General features: G+C 34.2%; 1 protein-coding gene across 1 annotated transcript in view; it reads left to right on the plus strand.

Annotated features, from left to right (window-relative positions):
- The first annotated feature begins 3,463 nt into the window (after positions 1-3,463).
- The window catches only part of LOC129220658 (tolloid-like protein 1), a 296,905-nt gene continuing 285,759 nt past the window's right edge, over positions 3,464-14,609 (plus strand). The window contains exon 1 of the mRNA XM_054855087.1: positions 3,464-3,671. Within this exon, the coding sequence (XP_054711062.1) occupies positions 3,464-3,671 (208 nt within the window). The remainder of the gene's footprint in view (positions 3,672-14,609) is intronic.

Genomic DNA, 14,609 nt, shown 5'->3' on the forward strand with positions numbered 1-14,609 from the left:
TCTATAATGCCTGAGACAATAACTTTGAACAAGAGCTATAATTATGCTCTACGTAGTGTGGTTTTACACTCATGTCAGAAAACCATGAGATATAATCATCTTACTTAATTAAACGGTCTCAAAAACGATGATTTCAGTAAAAAAGAGCGTTTTTTCACGAGTATATATGCGTGCTACTCAAAATCTTATGAGCTCAAACTCACATAAATACTAGAACGAATCAACAGCCAAATGTACTTTAAGTCCCCAAAATTTCATACTTCCTGTGCAATAAAATTTTCTGTAACCTTGACCACAACATGGCAATTCTTCAAGAAAATTTGAAAGCGTTAAAAAAAAAAAAAAAAAAAAAAAAGAGAGAGAGAGAGAAAGAACGAAAAATAAAAAAAATAGAAGAGAAAAAAAAAGAAAGAAAACCTTAAGTCGATTTTTAAGAGATTTTCAACTGTATTTTCAACAATTTCATAACATTTTCGTATAAATTGTAAGTTTTAAACATTTAACTTCAATAATAGTAGTAAAACTAATAGTTTTACTGCTGAATGTAGCGTGCATTGGCATCTTTTAATAATTTGTTAGTGTAATTACGATTGTACGGCTTCGAGAGTGGCTTGTTTGGTCAGCTCGAAGCGATTTCAAACTAGGGTTTCCAATTCCGCAATCCCGAACCCGAATCCCGCGGGATCCCGCACGATATTTTGCGGGATTAATCTCCGGAATTTCCAATCCCGCATAGATTTTCCATGCAAACGTTTCCCAATTTTTGCCGTCCATAAAACGAATATTTTTACAAGTATCATATGAAGTTTTAATCACATTCCTGTATATATGCAAGAAGAGCAAGAAACACTATCCCATGTGGTCAACGGTAGATTTAACACTCAAGAAAACAATAAAAAAAAGAGCGTATTCTTCTGAGAATGAATTGGTACTCTCATTCGAGGCTCCATCACTAAGCATTGAAACCCTGAAAATTGTGCTTTTGAAGAAATTGAGAAAATCTATTACAGGGTGCAAAATCCGATGGAGTTGCCTGAATGCAATATTTGAACTCTTTTGTAAACTTAAGGAATGCTTTCAAAACCTTAAACTTACTAAAATTGCGCAACATTTTTTTTCCGAAGAAAAAAGCAAGGAAAAACCCGACATTATTTTTTTACTTATACTCTCTAACCTGTAGAAAGGGTATGTCTTTGTCTCCGTAAAGCTAATATTATAAATATGGATAGCACCTTAAAAATTATGTTGCATGAATTAGTTGTGCAATCTTCAATATTCAGCACGACTCTAAAAGAAGTGACAGAAACTTGGATAAAACACTAGATGACTAGCATGAGTACATTAAGCTGCTCAAGTTTTCGATTGTCTCTTTAAAGTGAGAGGTAAAACTAGCAAAACTGTTCAAAAACTTTTACTGAGAGTGCGATCAATCAGAGTTCACCCCCTGCTGTAACGAATCAAATGCACTATTGCAACCAACGTTAATTTGAAGTTCATGAGCAAAAACCCCTAACGTGAAATTCCCCAGAAGAAAAGAAAAATGTATCTTAGAAGATGGTGAAATTAATAGGGATATTTTGCTAAATGTCCACAAATATTTAATCTCAGTAAAACCAACTGCAGTGGAGTCACATCATGCGTTTTCATGAAGCCCATTATTTTTTGCGCAAAATTTTTCCCATCTCATACGAACAATGCTTTGTTACGAAACATTGGACTTTTTTAAAGTACACTTATTAGTACATACCTTAAAAGAAAAGCGCGTGAAAATCTTGTGTAAAACGTTCTCTCCAATTTCACACATCATTTTTGGTTTGTGGGTGCATGAGGGCTGCTGGAATTGGGAAATTATATATATTTTAAAATAAAACAATGCGTGACTTCCGCCTGTTTATCAATAATACTGCATGATACTTCATCTGAGGCACAGCAGTTACACATTTAGTGACACATTTTATGTTTCAGCAAGATTCTACTCCGTGCCATGTCTCTAAATCGACTCATAGATTTTAAACATAAAGTGGAATTTCGGTATAAAACTGGTCAAGCAACTCTACCAATGTCAATACGATAGAGAATTTGTGGTACCGTCAACTCTCAAGTAAGCGGTTCAAGACCTGGTACCCGCCAACAAAATTGAGCTCGTTTCCGCATCGAAGAGGGTATGGACACAGTGTCAGAAACGATTAATGTAAACAGGTGGTAGAATTCGTGTGTGAAAGGATTAAAGCATTGAATCCAGCTAAAAATGTCGCATTCTAGTATTGATATTGTTTCGTTTGAAAGTATGTTCCCCCCCTTTAATTTGAATATTCTAATTTTTTGACTCAATGTAAACCTTCATAACTATAAACTTTTGAATTATTCTGTCAAAGATTACTTTTAATTGAGTATATTTGAAATGAAATGCACACTTTAAGGTCTTAGAAAGTTGGCACGTTCATTTTAATGCCTAATTTGCACTTATATTTGCTTAGAATAAACTTTTTTCCAAAAAGTGAGAATATTCTATTATTTTGAATTTGGGTTGTAGTTTCAGGAAACTAGATTTTGGTAATGAAACTAATTGTAGAACATGCAATCGACTACAGCAGACTACTATTACGTAATAGTGGTTACTCAAACCCTGATCACAGTTTGAGTGATTGTGATTACCTAATCGTAATGTACTGTAATAGATCATATTTGTACAATCGTTATCATAATTAAAATCTAGTTGTGATTGTGAATCATGTTCGTTGCAAATTATGCTGGTTATTGCTACTCTACTATCTGCCTATTGTCTGATTAATTGAATTGGCGTGACTTTAGCGGATTGATTTTATTTGTTGAATTTTTATTTCTTTTAATCTCTTCTATGACATTAATGCATAGGTTTTTCTTTTATTGTTTTTTTTTTACAATTAATTTTTTGACGCTCCTTCTCCCTCGAGAAAAATTTGAATTGAAAGGCTAATGTTTGTGAAACTTCTTAGCATCATTCATTTCAAAAAATACGTAAGAAGTTTCTTTTCAAAACCTTTATAACTTTTTTGTGATACTTATTCCTTCTTTTCTAGCAGGTTACCTTAGGCATGTGTGACTAGATAAAATATTATCTTTTAACTATCGTTCCATATCCAAATTGTGAGGAAATGTCTGGTGACGTCATCTCTCGGTGGTTAAGTCTGTTATAATAGATCTTTGTTAGGGATAACGATGGCTTTACCTACTTGGTGACATTTTACGTAAGAGTACATTTCGCAGAATTGAAAGGGCAATTGTCGAAGCGCTAAAGAGCTTCGATATCTGAAAGAAGGAGGTAGGCATTCTTGGTTTATTGATGCATACAGAAAACAAGAGACTAATTTCTTCTGTTTCTAGAAGCTTCCAATAGCTTATATTTTCAGCCTTCGTAACATACTTCTCTCACTCTTCCAGATGACGGGGTGTTGAGGTTGAGCGGTGTACTCCGCTTCTTACGATGGGAGGCCCATGTCGGTGCTCGAAACTCCTGTCCGAGACAAGACATTTCTTCATTTTTCTCTCCTCTTTCATTGGGATTTTACTATTTACGACGATTCTGTGTGCTGACGAGAGTGAGGCCAAGAAATGGACTATAGAGGAATTAGCTTCTACGAAGTTCCCGCACAAAGTCTCCAACGACATCTATCTTGATCCGTGCAAGTCTGGTAAGTGGCAAAATTGTTATTTGCTTTTCTGGGATGTTCTCTAAGACTGCGGCAAGGTTGACAAATGCTCCGGAGCTACTTCACACATTTGAGATCAATTACCAGCATCGTTCATTGGACTAATTGCACCCGCGAATCTGCATCTGTTAAGAGAAAGACATTTATGTAGGAAATTTAGAGCCTGTTTACAGTGACCAAAAAATGCCGGTTCATTGAAGGTATTTTCAAACCGCAATAAGAAAATCTCTAAATTAGGGTATACCATTGCAGGCAGAATTTTCAATAATTTCATAATTTCATGGGGAAAGTGAGTTAGTTTAAACGTGATGCAGTGTAGTGGAGAAAATTCGGCATAATGTGGGCCGAAAAGTGGTCAAGTTTGAAAATGCCGGGTTACTTTCAATGTGATCGTAATAGGGCTTTCGCACAGGTTTTTGCTCGCTTTCTGTATTCGACCGGATTATCGAGGTTCGAGCTTTCGAGACTCTACTGAATTAGTCAACTATTTTTTATAATGTAAAGGATTTTTTTTCGAAGTTCCCAACTCCTTGTATTAAATTAGCTCTTTTCAGTGCATGGAATTAGCGAGCTACAATTAGCGACGCTACTGCAGTAGCTGCATTTTTTAGTAGTTTGTAGTATAGCGCACTACAAAAAAAAAGGGAATAGCGAGTAGTTTGCTACAAAAGAAGTAGTTTGCAGCTGTTTCTAAAAACTACTTTTAAATAAAGTTTCAAAAAAAAAAAAAAAAGCAAGGTTTCAATAAATCTGACTGGAGCAAGTCTTACGGGAGTAAAACTGAGATCAATCAGATTCGTAAGACTGAAAAATACGATCCGACATCAGACATATTTTGACGCCATACGTTTCTATTTGTTTGACGCCATCAGTTTTTTTGGCACGGCATCGAAACTTTCACATTTCCCCAATATTCGTCTAGAGTATAGAACATGGCTTAGAAAGAAAATAATAAGTGTTAACTGCCCAATAGTACCACGTTTGTGTTTTCTGTCAGTAGAGAATGAATGTCACGCGGATGAACATTTTAGATGTCGATGAGATTATTGTGCCAATATCCTCCTAATATGGAAGCTACTGTAAATGTTATGGAAGAGAATGTATTGAACTGCCTAGGCCGGTTAACAATAAATGTTACAGTGTTATAGAAATGTATGATCACGAAAATTTTTCCCTTTCGTGCAAACATTTCCAGCTAAGCAAAAAGCTTTCGATATCAATGTCATCAGCATATGCAGTTAAATCCCAACTTACGCGAGGGATGCGTTCCAAGAGTGACGTAGGTTGAAATTTCGCGTTGGGGAAAAGGGTATCTATACGATTTTTTATGAACATACGAATTATTTTAGACATCTGAAAACATCTTGAAACTGCTTTAACCCATTTTTTTTAACTTCCTATAACCGAATTTAAACATCTGATATTTACTATATTTGAAAAAAAAGCTGTGTGTTTGAATAAAAATACGGTTACGATGCACAAAATCAATGGGAGAGAATAACATAAAATGAAACAGTACGGTATGTATATTATGCAGCAATAAGAAAATGCAGCACTACAATAGTACTGAACATTAGATACAGTAATTATATTCGACGCACTTTTTAGTTGTTCGAGCATATCGCAAATCAAAGAATTACTTTAGTTGTCAGAAACTATCTATTTTTCCTACCATTTTAAAACTTTAGGTAAACAGCCCGCTTATGTAAAATTACGTTTCATCAACTTCATACATGGAATGAAAACGATGCGGAGTGGCGATATGTAAATTAACAAAGCGATGTTTCAACTGGTACAGTGCTGGGTACTTTTGCTTTCAGTGATGCTAAAGGAGGAAAAGTCCATTCACGAAACTAATATTTAATACCCAATAAAGAAGGTGATACTTAAGCATTGCAATTCCCTTTCAAAAATTTTTGTGTTGCGCAGTGAGGAATTCGCGTTAGCTTCAAAATTCGTTAATCGAGAAAAACTCGCTATTTAGCCATTTCTCATAAGTCTAATCACGTTGTAGCGTTAGTCCACTATAGTTTAAAATGGTTTTTGAGGTCATTGTGGCAAAATTGAAAAATGCTTTTATTTCATTTTATCATTAGCGTAAGAAAGGAGATGGTGTCCAGGTTTGGATCCCTAGCTTGAAGCTCAAAATCAATTTACTAGTTCCTACAAAATATAAGTTCCTATAAAATTAACTCCTATCCTCAAAGGGTGTGCAAACATGTGTATGCTTTTCATTTATTATTTTTTTAAGTAGCGAAATAGCGACTACTTTTCAAAAGTAGTTTGTAGTAGCTACATGTTGAAAAAAGTAGTTTGTAGTTGCTACATGTTGAAAAAAGTAGTTGTACTTAACTTCATTTGCAATAAAGTAGTTGCAGTTGTAGTACGCTACAAAAAAAAAAAAGTTTTTCCAACCACTGGCTTATCGTATTACTTTTTTGTACATAAGGGGAGCCTTAATATGTTAATTCCATTTCAAGTAGTTTTATAACTTGAGTAGATACTCAATGTTTTACAATTTGTTTTCCATTCTTGATTTCTATAGTTTTATCCATTTGGGGGAAACGAGGAACAATGTAGCTACTGTGATACAGTATATTGACGCTGTTTTTAACACGCTTTTATTAGCTTCACTTGTACATTTTTGAGTAACTCTCCTTTGGACTAAGAGCTAGTGGCTTATTACTGTTAGTACATTCCACCACTTTCTGAGCGTTCGTGGCCGAGCAGTCTAAGGCGCGGGTCTTCGCTGACGTACAACTCCGGGAATCATTCGGCGTGCGTTCTGATCCTGTCTGCACCGAAATTAAATTTATAATCTTGCAACTCAATTTTCGGCCACTTTTTGTGATCGGATTCTTTTAAAATTTGGAATGCAACCTCAGACTCGATGACAATGCAATATTCTATAATCAAATTAATTTATTAACGATAAATTATTAGTTTACTCTAATTAACACGCTTTTATTAGCTTAACTTGTATGTTTGTGGGTCCAACTTTCCTTTGGACAAATAGCCAGTGGCTTATTAGAATTACTTACAACGTACAAATCAGAGCTGCGGAGTGTAACAATGTTTGCACATGAATTTACCAGAAAGCATTCAAAATGTCTGATGCAAATAATGCAATAGAATACTAAGATACATTCCATTTTAAAAATCAAACACACGCACTAAGATTTCATTTAAGAGTTTCAAGTGTTAGCAATATTTAGTATTTAAATCATATTTGAAATAAAATAATAGTTTAAAAAACTAAAAAAACACGCTTTGGTAGCAAAATGAACTAAAAAGTTAAAAATAATCTTTGGATGACTAGTATATAAAGTAATTGACTAAACACTTAATTTTACTGTAATAAAAAGAAGCGTGGGGGGCTTCTTATCAGTTGTCTTAAATTTCTTCCTTGTGTTATTCATGCAAAAATGTAAATAGGTAGCCCCTCAAGCTTTTTTTGTTATTACAGTAAAATTAAGTGTTTGGTCAATTACGTTATATACTTGTCATTCAAAGATTATTTTTAACTTTTTAGTTCATTTTGCTACTAGAGCGTGTTTTTTTTTTTAGTTTTTTAAACTATTATTTTTTTGTAATCCGCCTGTTTACTTTCAATTTACCTAAAGGGCTGTCCACAAAAGATTTGAAGGGAAGAGGGTGCGTGAAATTGGGACAGTTTGTGACAAGGGGAGGGCGGGGGTAACAAAAAGTGTGACATAACTCATTTCTTTCATAAGAATTCTTTTATGAAAAGGAGCGTGAGATGTGACAAAAGGAGGTTAGATTAAGATGAAGCGTGGCGCTTTACGACAAAGGGGTAACAGATCAAAAATGTTGAGAAAAAGTGCGACATCATTTATGGACAACCCCCTAAATATTTTACGTTTCTTTACTCATGTTATTGCTGAACGAAAGTGCAAAAATAGATCCATTTCGCAGAAAATAGAAAGAAAAAAACTTTTAAATTTTCCGATAAAAGACAAAAGAAAATATAAATTCTTGCGAGTAAAATAAAGCTGAAAATGAGGGTTAATTTGTCATTTACTTAGAAAATAGATCCGCTTGCTTATGACCCGTCACCCCACAAAGAAAGTCAAAACATAAAGAAATATGGTTCACGAGGCTTTTGTTTTGTCATCAATCACAGCCAGTTTTCCAATTTTAGATTCTTGACGTTTCCATTTCGACTTTTGCTCTCAAAGAATCCGATGTCCTCGCTCCTCGGCGACACGTTCCTCTCTTGCCGACAATGAATTCCTGCTCCAGGAAGCCGTTGTTTTTTGTTTTCTGAAGTGTTAAAACTAAGATTATGTGAAATAAAAACGATGTGACATGAAATATTCAAGAGTGATGTTTTGCATTTGCAACGGTTTAGTTTGGTGTGTCTGTGTAAGGTTTTGTTTTCTTCTCTAAGGCACCGCTTTTGTTTTCGAGAATGTCATTTTCTTCATCGCCTTTTACAAGAATTGAGCTTTGTCATGGACTCTTCCAGAGATGAAACTTTACCATATTGTGCAAAAATTTCGCAACACGCTCCCCGCGTTTGAATATTAAATTATATTTAGAAATAATTTGCGAAATTCAGGTTTTGAAGATCTACTTTTACAAGCTTCAATTGGTTTTTAAAAAGAAAATGTCAACCATTGCAAATTTAAAAAAATCGTTTTCTTTTTTCCCATACTTTTTCCGTTTGGTGCCTAGAAAGTAAGTTTTTTTTTCACAAAGGGGCCATTCATGAATTACGTAAGGATGATTTTGGCAATTTTTGACCCACTTACCCCCATGTAATGGTACGTAAGATTTTTCAAACCCGTCCCCCCTATTCTTACGTAAGATTCCATTTTGTTTTTCAAAATAATAAATTTAGGAATCTTACACATACTAGTGCGATTCTTTCATTACATTTTGTACTATTCATTCTTTGTAACAACAAGTAAAAAGCAACTCATCCTAATACGTTTTTTACCTTCCAGACGCAAATGAAATATGATTACTGCCAAACCACTTGACCGTGCGATTTCTAATATAAAATATAGACTTCGAAAACATTACGTAAGATTGGGTTTGAACCCCCCCCCCCAAAGTAAGGGCGTGTAGAGATTTTTCAAACTCCCCCCCCCCCTCGGCACCCATACGTAATTAATGAATAGCCACAAATGATCCACCCGCAAGGTGTATACAGCTTCTATTTTTGGAGAAGGTCATTTACGAAAAGGGGAAAAAATTAGTCATTTTTCAGCGGTATGTCTGAAAAACGTACCTAAAGCAAATGTCCCTAAAACATGGTGTATTAGCCCCATGATAACCCCACTTCTTCTGGATCCACCATTCTGGTCTTCACTGTGACTCCTTAAAATGAATTCCATTAATCTAAAAATATCTAATAATATTTTCACACTTTAAAAAAGCCTAAAAGCTCTAGCTATATCTCTCTGTGTGTATATACGGAGTTTCAGAGTTATTCTTTAATAATCTGCAAGTAGATCAGGCAAACGATAACGGGTTTACATTATAAGAAAACATATGGTTGTGAACACAGTGCTGACGTGCTACATGCACATAAAATCAGAGTCTTAAAGTTTCAAAGTAGGTAAAAAGTAAAAACGACTCAAAGACGATTTTACACACCATTTTAGTTTTGAAGCAGTTGTTGAAATTTTCGTACTGCAGCTGTAATTATGCCTCGCAATAACAACGTACTGATCGTCGAAGTAACGAGCCAGTGTGATGCAAAATTTCATCATTAATGTAATATACTACATTGTATGTGTATAGTATAAAGGCGATGAGATTAAAACACTGTTTGAAGACTAAAACACTGTTTGGTTGTAGTTCAACAGCCAACCACATTCTGCATTCAGTCAATGACCTTTAAGACCTGTTTACGTAAAACTTGTGCATAGTGATTGCAAGTTCGCATTATCAATGGCTAGAAACATGTAGATCTAGTATGACTTGATACACCACTCCAAAGCGAAGACCACTAAACGAAATTGAAGGTGCGAATATTGAAGTAAACGGCCAAAAGCGTAGTTACGAGACCACCACTGATCTCCAGAGCAACAACTGGTCTCCAATGAATGCAACGCTGTTTGCACACTCATAGGCCATGGCAAAAGTTGTTTAAGCACTTTTTGAATGTATGCCCTTTTATTTATTGGACTCGGTTGCGCATGGAACTGGTTTCTCATTGTGTATCTAGTTAATATTACATCTATGGTAGAACTGGTGTGCGTTTGTGAAATAGCAATATGAGGGCATTACTTACAATGCGCGTTGATTTCCATGCAGTGGTTTGGAATATCGGTATATCACTAGTCATGTCATATCTGTACATATCAAGATTTTTTGCATTTGTCTTAGAACGAGTGTTCCTAAAAACCGAAGGAAAAACCAGAGGTGCTACACAGATTATTTATTAACTCACATTCCTCGGTAGAGATTCCGAACCGCACCTGTGGCGCTAGAGTCACTTCCCCTACCGCAAGCCACAACAATGCTCGTTTCTTCATCTAGAAACTGCACCGTGTTCGCAACGTTGCTTTTCGTAGAAATTCCCACTCCCTATACATTTATATGTAACTTAAAATAAAGTGTTTCTTTAAAATATAAACATATGATTTGAAAAATAAATCAATTAAAAAAATAATTAGTAAATTTAATAGCTCCAAAATCAAGGAAAAAACCCACCATTTCTATCGAACACAATAATCCTCATTCTGCGAGCGCTATCTGGAGCTGAACCTCGAGCCTTGCTTGAGATAAAAATAGTTTCCAGATAGGTTTCAGTCCAATGATCTCATTTGTCAACAGGGATCTATTTTGACTGTTATGTGTGTCTAGGGCACAGTTCGAAGCATTCTCTCCTGCTCTGACGTCAAGGAGCTTTTTTTTTAGGGAAACACCTTTGTTTGCTTATGAGGAGAAGGACAAATAAGGGATATAGTTCCCTTTAAAGAATAGAAGATATTTTTCGGAAGAACTTTTACAGAATTCTGAAATTTTAATATTTTATTGTTTGGCTACGATTTTTTACACCGCTATGACAAGATATTACTTTTTAAGTTGGGTGGGTAATTAATGTCATTGCTAAACTTCTAATTTATTTCTGATGCGCTCCATAAAATAATTAATATGAATATGAGAGCTATTATGTGAGAAAACCGAAAACAAAAGCGTTAGCGTTACTTTCAGCCTAATTTCTCGTGAATTAACTTAAAATAAATAAATAAAGGGTAAAGGTTTTAGAAAATTAGCGAGAAAGAAAAACCAAAACTTAATTAAGCAGTTCAATGATGGGATTGTTTCCATCAGTCAAAAGTACTACTTTTAGTCATTGAAATTGACAGAATGAGCAAAAAAAAAAAAGAAAAATAATAAGAATAACATGGAGCGAGGAAAATCTTTTTTTTCCAAAACGTTTAATTTTTAATTTATTTTTTTAAAGTGTCCGATTTTTCAAATGAGGCGTGGTCTTTATGACGTCACAAGTGAGGAACTTCGGCGCGCATTCCATTGGCACGCTGAATGTTTACGCTTGCTGTCTACCGCGTTTCCAGGTTATGATAATTCAGAAGCGAATTAAATATCTACGATTTGCTATCAACCATATCGTTACCAGTATATGAGAGTAAAGAAACGAATTAAATATTGCTCTCTGCGCTAATGGCATCAGTGAATGGCATTTCATCACTAGTGATGTCATGCGCAGAAGTGAAAAAAAAAATTGAATCTGAGCATCGATTAAAATATTTAAAAATATTAAACTTTGTCAAATTATATAAAAATTGGTCAAATCTTATGTTTTTAAGCATGCTCAGAAAAAAAAATCCTTTTAAAATTTCGGAAATGATGCCATTATTAAAAATGGAAACTTTTAAAATGTGGGTTTGAAAGAAAGAAAAATGTTTGTTGTTTGTTCTGTTTGTTTGTCCGTCCTAAACATTTATGAGGGAAGAACCCGACTCGGACGTAACAGTTTGTTTGAAAGATCTTTGAGATGACATCCCTTTCTCATGTCATATCTCATTTAAATTAAAATAAAATTTTCATTCGATTTGAAACAGCTGAAAATACTCATCTTTGGGCACTACTGAGAAATTAGAATCCAATATAAATCCTTCTCTAATTGAAGGGTTTGGTGCAAACGAACTTTATGTTCAACAGCTTATGTCGTAGAAAATGTACAATCAAGTTTTTTTCGCTAAGACATATTTTGACCATAAAATTTGTTGAAAAAATATCATTATTTGCATGTTCTTTGCAAAAATGGAGCTTCATCCAGGGGCGCATTTTAGAGACAACATTTCAAACCTAAGAAATGAGCATATCTCACATTCATTTTCTCTTTAGTTAAAAACAGCTACAAATCATTTTAAATAATAGTTATTGAGTCAATTTCATGATGAGTTTTGAATAAGAGCTACAATGCTATTCCTCGAAAAAAGCAATCATTTTTTCCCCACAGGTGCCAGCTCTATTTTCTATTTCAAAGCGTGCAATTTACTAAAACGTTTTTCTTAAGAATTAGCACGAGTGTGTGAATTCTTGGGCAAAAATATTATCCTACCTCGTAACTAATCCTACGTTATAACTAATTATAATTCTACATTAGCTACCAGTTTTTCTGGGTCTCTTGGCTTCTTTAAGAGGTTTTCCGCTTGTAGCTCAGTTACTTCCTATTCTGAACTGATGAGTGCTAGAAAGCACAAAACTGCAGTCCTCGGATGGAATAACTGAGCTGGCGGTGTATTTTGGGTATTTCTGCCTTATCCCTGGCTTAGAGCGGTAACTTATTGCGAAATATTATGCTTATTTTATTTTTTACATACTACTTTTGGAATAAAAATATAGAGTCAACAAAATATTTGATGTTCTGTTGAATGAGTCAATTTTTTGTTTCTTTTTGAACTAACAGTAAAAAAAAAATAATGGTGTGTGGGAAAGCAAAGTATATGTTTAAAAATCTACAACTATAGATTCGGAGGACATTTTGCCAGAGTAAAACTTTTGTCCAAAATGTGTTCTTTGTTCGTACGTTACAATTTAATATTTCAGGTCAACTTCAATTTAAAAAATAACAGTAAAATATATATATATATATTTTGTGACAAACCTAGACCTTGTGACCCCTAGTTTTGTGACACTATAATAAAAAGTAATCGGTGCAAAATTTGAACTCGATCGGTCAATAATAACACGTGCCCCTAGGACGTTGAACTTTAACACTTTTGATAATTTTCCCACAAATCTTCGAGTTTTTACTTCAGACCCCGTACATCTTTCTCCTATGTTTGCAAAATATTTTTACAGCGAGATAGCACTAAAATTAATCTTTTTAATTATTTCATATCGTCTAAAGATTTTACATTAAATAAGAATGAAATATTGCTTTAGAAACTTTACCTTAATCGTACGCTTTTCACAATGTATCTCAATCGTGTGCATTTTTTTCCCGATAGTCTTGGAGTGTCTGTAAAAAACTAAATTGCTTTTGTGACTCATATTTGGTAAATTGATTGTGAAATTCTTCGATTAATTGTGCTCCTCGTTCAGTTGTATCATTCACAACTTCCAGCATTTTAACAAAATCTCTTCCCTTTAAATAGCTTCCTTCATTTTGCCATGAATCAGGATCAAATAGGAAAACATCTTCTGGTGTTTGTAACTTATCAAACAGTTTTATTGACTTGTAATTGATTCTATAAAGAGGTAGATATTTACTAAGAAAGTATTCCAAATCATCTACTGTTATTTGAAATTTTTTATACAGTCATCAGACACGTTTTCCTATTCAGCAAGCATTTTTTGAAGTAGTCTTTTCCTATCTTCAAAGGTAATTCCTTCATCCAATACGGACAAAGCTACTAGTTCATCCCCTAAGTACCATAAGTGATTTATGATGTTTTCAATCACTGCTCCTGCTGCATGTTTGTCAACATTTTGTACGCTGCAGGTTTTTGAGACACTAGACTTAATATTAATTTAAAAGGCCTAGAATGGGTTGCTGCGAAAAACAATATCTTCATACAACATTTAACTGTAAAACACCATTTACGGGCATTCTCTTCATGTAAGGTCAATTTAAATTGTTTCCCAAATATATAAATATTTAAACAATAAATTCCTTTTGCCACCCATCTGGGTCAGGGATAAGCTCCAGGTTGCCGAAAACATATCCCTGTAGGAGGGAGGACTTCACCAAGAAATATTATTACACGTTATGAGAATTCTCTGTAATATTTCTTAATTCCGCTTTCTATGAACAATAATATGTCATCAAATTCTTCTTTTAGAATTTAAGTGGTACGTGTAATTTTTGAATTTTGAAGCGCTTAAATAATGGCATATCGAGTCTAGAACTAAGAAAGGCAAGAACTTCTTTAAAAACACTCTGCAGTACGATTTCAAATGCATGATGATAGCAATACAAATGCGATATATCACCGTTTAGCTTTTGCTCTAAAAAAATTACCTGCTCAATTTATACGGTTGGTATTGTAAGCCGCTGTATGAAACACTACAGCTTGAACAGTTAGCAATAAAGAGCAATCATCTAAGATATCATATACAACTGAAGAAATATCTCAAAAATTCTGAGTAGTTGTTTAACATTGGAACCTGAAGCTATCATGGTAAGCCTATCGGAGTTTTTTTTTTTTTCCAGTTACAGCTGGATGTAGCTTTGTATCCCCGGAAATAACTAAAAAATCTAAATTTAAATTCATGAAATCTGATTTTACCTCTCGAAGATTTTCTCTTGCTCACTTAAGGGATGTACGATTGATCATAAGGTTATTTGGATTTAAATTTACTGCATCTACGTAATCTGTTAATAAATGAGCAGCATCTTTGTCCCTAATATGGCATTTGTCTAACATTGATGAAATGCGAGCAGATCTCAATAGTTGTCAAGCTTTTTTG

This window comes from Uloborus diversus, chromosome 4 (assembly GCF_026930045.1).
Source record: "Uloborus diversus isolate 005 chromosome 4, Udiv.v.3.1, whole genome shotgun sequence".
Taxonomy (NCBI): Eukaryota; Metazoa; Arthropoda; class Arachnida; order Araneae; family Uloboridae; genus Uloborus; species Uloborus diversus.